The sequence below is a fragment of the Poecilia latipinna genome, unplaced genomic scaffold, assembly GCF_001443285.1.
Source record: "Poecilia latipinna isolate Pla-1442-1.1 unplaced genomic scaffold, P_latipinna-1.0 Scaffold1514, whole genome shotgun sequence".
NCBI classification, from domain to species: domain Eukaryota; kingdom Metazoa; phylum Chordata; class Actinopteri; order Cyprinodontiformes; family Poeciliidae; genus Poecilia; species Poecilia latipinna.
Window position 1 is genome coordinate 44,033 of NW_015114130.1, and position 6,023 is coordinate 50,055.

Below are 6,023 nucleotides of genomic sequence, written 5' to 3' on the forward strand. Positions count from 1 at the left end.
AAAGACACACTTGTGTAAAGTCGTGATGACGCCCCGCTTTGCCATCACTTGCTGCAGAGGATCACGTTACATTGCTTAGCCAATCAGAGCTGCAGAGGAGCACTGATTGAAGGAGTTCCACTCTCAGCATGGATTTGAACTTGTGTCTTTAATTACTTCAGCAAAGCTCACAGTTTTTACCAAATTCTGTAGCTTTCGGTGTACTTCTAAATCTGCTCCTTAGTCACATCTTTTCGGAGTTAGTACTGCCTCTAGTGGCGTGGAGGTGGTAACACAACTAACATAATACATTATTAAATTCAGAATACCGCAAAGTCTTTATTATTTATTAGACATTTTTCATTCTCTTAAGAATGTAGAGCTAATTAAATGATCTAAACAAGACCTTAAAGTGGTTACAGTTTCTCTCGATGGCCAACCTGTTGAAACTGTGGTAACTGTGGTACATTTGGGTCGTCCCTGGACAGTCAGCTCAACTTTGCTGAAAACACTGACTATATTTTGAAGAACTGTTCTCAGAGACTCTACCTTTTAAGAAGACTTAGTGATCATGGGGTGACCCAACTAGACTCTAGTTGGGGCACCCCTATGTCTTAAATTTTGGGGGAAAAAATAATATTTTATTTATCACTACAGAAGGGTTCAGTGAATGCACATATGAAACTGGTGGGTTCGGTACCTCAAAAAAGTTTAAGAACCACTGGTTTAGGAGCTAATATCTGGCTCTAGGACCCCGCGGACTTTTCCCTCTCCTCTTTGTCTCCACCAGTCAGATCAGATCCTCCTCCTCCTCTTCCTCCTCTGTGGTTTCATTCCGTGTCTCTCTCTCTATCAGCAGCGGTCTGGATGCTCGCAGGGACAGAAACATGGCTGTGAATCTCGCCAAGAACAGACTGGCCCTGCTGACCGCCTACCAGGACGTCATTGACGAGACCTCGGACACCGACTGGTGAGTCCCGCAGCCTGACAGCCCTCCCACCGCAAACCCTCGTGTCGCTGCCTCTTTGCGGGGCTTTTCTCTGGATCTTTTTGTGTTGCGGGGTTGAAGATGCGCAGGGGCACCTTTGGGTCGCATCATCATTATGAATTATAATAATATAATGTGGAGCGACGTAGAGTGCGGAGGTTTTTAACTCCAAACTATTTACTTTCTGGTTCTCGGGGCTGTTCTCCTCCATCAGCTACGGGGCTGCAGGAAGCCTTGCAGCCGTGGAAGTGAGAGTTTTTCCGGGCATTTTTCTTTCTGGTCCGAGCCGCACTGCAGAGTCTCGTCCTGGTTGCTTTGTTTGTTGCTTCAACAGATTAATCCAGCAGGGAGCAGTTTTCAGGGGTTGACTGGCACAGTTTGGGTGAGCCAGGAAGGCCTGGTCCAGGGTGGGGTGTGTGCGTGTGTGCGCGCGCGCCTGTGTGTGTGTGTGTGTGGCGGGGGGAGGAGGTAGGACGCTGAGCCCCAGCATCCCTGAACCAGGGAGGAGGAGAGGGGCGAGGCCGGTGGGAGGAGACAGAGGGTTGAAGGGCCTCCACCATCACTCTTTGTGGCTTTGCATCACTCAGAAACGATGTGAAGGAAGTTCTTCATAATTCCTTTAAACGTGGTCCAGATCAATAGTTCAAGAACTACCGCATCAAAAGCTAATTTCTATGCTAAACCTCTGATTCACTTCAATTTGTTCTGAACTTTGACTGAACCATTCTAACACAGGAATACCTCCAAAATCGAAGACATGTAGCTCCATCCATCTTCCCATCAACTCTCTTCCTGTACTATTAAAGGGGCAGTATGATGTAAAATGGATTATTTTAGTTTTACATCATGTATGATGTTATTCCCTCATCAAAAACACTCCTGGAGTGTTGCTTGATTCTTCCATACATGTTTGAGAAATCCTCATATGAATTCAAAGCTCCTAAGAAAGACAGACGTTCTGTTGCAATGCTGAAGGCAGCAGGTTGAAAAGAGCAGGAGTTTCTTAAAGAGACAGTCCCAGTTTCAAAGTGTCAAATTTCTTCAGTCATGTTTGACATTGTACAACATTTTTGTAAAAACTGAAGGTAACATGATTGTAGTGGTGGCCGATATAGCTCAAAAATAACATTTCATATATGTTGGATTCATAATATTCTTAAATAAAAAGTGTTAAAAAAAACCATTTCATTTTTATAGCTAATTTGATCTTCAATTCTGTTTCCCTCTTAAAAAATACAAATGACAGAAAATATCTTTAAAAACTGGCTTTTATTTCAATAAATCCATCTGTGAGTTGACTTGAATTCAAAGTTGAAATAAACAGAAGCTGTAAAACACAATTGTCAAACAAGATGGTAGTTCTTGGGTGAGTTAGCATCACTATGGAACCTCAAGGAGTTCATTGATGGAAAATAAATAAAAAATTCCAAAAACTAAATCTACAAAACAGAAAATTTGAGATAATGGATTTATCTTCCAGCCCTACTTGATTTTGCTATAAAGTGGTACTATATGCCTGGAAGATAGTACCACCCCTTTAAGATCAACATCCCACAGCTTAATATGTAACCGTTTTTTGTCAATACAGTGAAATCTACATCATGTTTTTATTGAACCTAAAATTATATTTTTGTTCTGACTGCTGCATTTCTCACCTGAGCTGTGAATCTCTGGAGCTCCTCCATAGGCTTCCAACTGCTTCAAAACTTGAGATTTTGTTTTTCTTACATAATCCTGCTTTAAATCTTCCAGCGGTTATCATTACTGAGAATTAAAGCAGAGCTCTGATTGTGAGTTGACTTGGATAAGATACTACAATAAGAGGCATTACCCTTTAGTTGTAGATTAATGCTGACTTTCTAACTAATATTAACAGGCATTGCTGGGGGTAATCAATACCTCTGTAGTTGTTTTCATCCAACCAGGAAGCCCTGAAGGTCTGACTTGTTTTTTTTTTTTACACAACCCAGAAGAGGAATGTTTCTGGTGAATCCCAAAGAAAAACATTGGCTTTGTGTTGCTGCAGGCGCGTTCAGTTCTCATCCTCCACTCCTGTTAGGGGTTTGAAAGTTTTAGTTTTTTTTTTTTTTTAAAGAGGAAGGACTGCTCATGGCAGAAAAGGTCAAACCAGACCTCTAGCAGAGCGATCTGAAAGTTAAACTGTAAACTTTGTGCTCGATAAAGCAACAAGACGACATGTTGTGTGATTAAAGGTGGAGTCTGTGAAATGTGCAGATAGGCCAAGCTCAGGTTTCAGATCCCGTTTTCCAGTTTGTTTGCGGTCAAACACTCGTGAGTCACCGTCTTTACAGTGAAATGTGAACTGCTTCCATCTGTTGTTGGTCACTAGTGTGAATCAGGTTCTGCTTTGAATCGGTTTTGGTTCCATGTTTTTTTATTTCTCACTCTTTGGGGTCATAGCTGGAGAGCAGCATCAGTGTTTACTGCAGAGCAAATTTTACTTCAAAATCTTTACTCATTGATGCTGTCGCTGAAAATATCGCCTCGTCAGGGATCTTGTTCATTTAGAGCAGTGGTTCTTAACCTTTGTTGAGGTACCGAACCCACCAGTTTCATATACGCATTCACTGAACCCTTCTGTAGTGATAAATAAAATATGATTTTTTCCTCCCAAATTCAAGACATAAGGGTGACCCAAGTAGAGTATAGTTGGGTAACCCCAAGATCACTAAGTCTTCTTAAAAGGTAGAGTCTCTGAGAACAGTTCTTCAAAATATAGTCAGTGTTTTCAGCAAAGTTGAGCTGACTGTCCAGGAACAACCCAAGGTATTTAAAATTTGCCACAGTTTCAACAGGTTGGCCATTAAGAGAAACTGGAACCACTTTAAGGTCTTGTTTAGATCATTTAATTAGCTCTACATTCTTAAGATAATGAAAAATTAATAATAAATAATAAAGACTTTGCGGTATTCTGATTTAGTAATGTAATTATATTAGTTGTGCTACCACCCCTATGGCACTCGAGGCAGTAGCAACCCCGAAAAGATGCGACTAAGTAGCAGATTTAGAAGTACACCGAAAGCTACAGAATTTGGTAAAAACTGTGAGCTTTGCTGAAGTAATTAAAGACACAAGTTCAAATCCATGTTGAGAGTGGAACTCCTTCAATCAGTGCTCCTCCGCAGCACTGATTGGCTAAGCAATGTAACGTGATCCTCTGCAGCAAGTGATGGCAAGGAGGGGCGCGTCATCATGACTTTACACAAGTGTGTCTTTACCTCCGTGCAGAGGCTCCGCCGAAACCCTGAGACCGACTCATCGAACCCCTGGGGTTCGATCGAACCCAGGTTAAGAACTACTGATTTAGAGGATGGCTTCCTCTAAATTAGTCCCAGTGGTGCAGAAATGTCTGTATGTGACATTTATGTTGTTGACAATGATGGGAAATGATGTTTTTTTTTCTGTTAAAATCTCCAGAGGCGCCATAAAAAACAACCAGTGTGAGTTTGTTTCGGAGTCGAGTGAGTTTGAGGGTTTCCAGAGGTTTCCTTGTGTTGGATCTGCCGTAGCAGAGAGACGATGCTCTGGGCCTCGGGCCTGCCCCTGATTTTTATACTTGATGGGATCTGAACAAAGACAGAGATGTGCAAACACTGCTGACCCCAAACAACACGGGTCACCCCCACCTAAACACCGCCATCTGACCTGCTATCTTTCCTTTGGTCTTTAAAGATAAACAGAGGAAGTGGTCTGTTCTCAGGATTAAAGCTCAATAATTTAAAATGACATTAAAAATCCTCCACCGTCATTTAATGCCTAAATTAAGATTGTTATTGAACAAAAGTGGCATAAAATCAAATATTATTTTTGATGTGTAAATTCCGAAACAATTTTATTCCAGTAATTCAGTTAAAAATATGAACCCTGTAATAAATAGTAATATATTTTAAGTCAAGTGTAAATTTATTGCCAGTTTGCCTGAAGTTTATCTTCACCGCTGGCTCACATCTGTTGTCAACCCATAAGATGTTGCCATGTTGTGCAAAAAAAGAGAAAAGTTTTGGCTGTACTACAGCGTACTGCAGCACATGGACCTACTTCACACTATGCCCAGATTTTTGTAAAAAAAAAAATGTTGGTTTTATGTAAAATTCCAGTTTTCATTAGCTATAAGCCATAATTATCAAGATAAGCAGAAATAAGCTGTCAAAGTTTATCGAAATCTATATAAGACTTTTACAATTTGCTTATATTCTAATTTTCTGAGATGAATCTACAGAAATCATTATTTGTACAGCAATATCACAACACCTTTCTCTCTTGCTCTCGATGAAGGCGGATGCTTTTTTCCTCTGCTCCCTCCCTGCCCATGCCTGCCCTGCTTTCTCTGTTTTTGTCCTGTCTTTTTCTATATTTTTGGAGCCTTTCTTTCCACATCATCCAAATCTACAAATTATGGATCTGGTCAACGGATCTCTCAATGCAATTGATCAAATTTTTGACGAAAAGTCTGGGCACAGGAGAGCCCCCCTGTCCCTGCTGGGACACACCCAGCAGGATTCACCCTGGATTTATTCATGATAACAAGATTTCTGCTGTTTGGAGCTTGTGGATTCCTGGCTTATCGACAAATTTGTGACAGACTTGGCTGAACTAGCGAACACTCAGACTGTTGGTGTGGACAGAGACTCAAGTTGAATGTGAGTCTTGCTGAGACTCGCAGCCCAGCTGAGGACTCTAAAACTCACTAATGAGTTGGAATCGATCTTGGAGAAGTTGCTGGTTTCGGCTCAGTGGAACGACCAAACTAATTTGGATGATTGAGAACTGAGATGTATCGGAGAGACTTTAGGAAAGATTGAAATTTATAATCTTCCCGACCTAAGACATTCTGTATCTGAATTGGCTTTCCCCATGTGGCCTTGGAAGGGCTGCATATTTCTAATCTCCTTGAAGACATGTAAACACAACGCTCTTCCCTCCGCATCCCCTCCTGTTTCCATGGAGCTGTGGAGCTGAGCGCTCCCAAGGACAAATAAAACATCAGCCACTCTTTCTTAAACATGACATCTTTTTTAAAAAAAGCTGAAAGGAG

General features: G+C 41.3%; 1 protein-coding gene across 5 annotated transcripts in view; it reads left to right on the forward strand.

The window, feature by feature from the left end:
• Positions 1 to 769: 769 nt before the first annotated feature.
• Positions 770 to 6,023, forward strand: part of dbn1 (drebrin 1) — a 151,766-nt gene continuing 146,512 nt past the window's right edge. For 2 of the 5 annotated variants that reach the window (XM_015058066.1, XM_015058068.1), the window contains exon 1: positions 771 to 949. In XM_015058066.1, coding sequence (XP_014913552.1) covers positions 867 to 949 — 83 coding nt within the window. In that variant the 5' untranslated portion in view covers positions 771 to 866. Of the gene's footprint in view, positions 950 to 6,023 lie in introns of all 5 variants that reach the window. The other 3 variants (XM_015058067.1, XM_015058071.1, XM_015058069.1) reach the window with 3 other exon arrangements.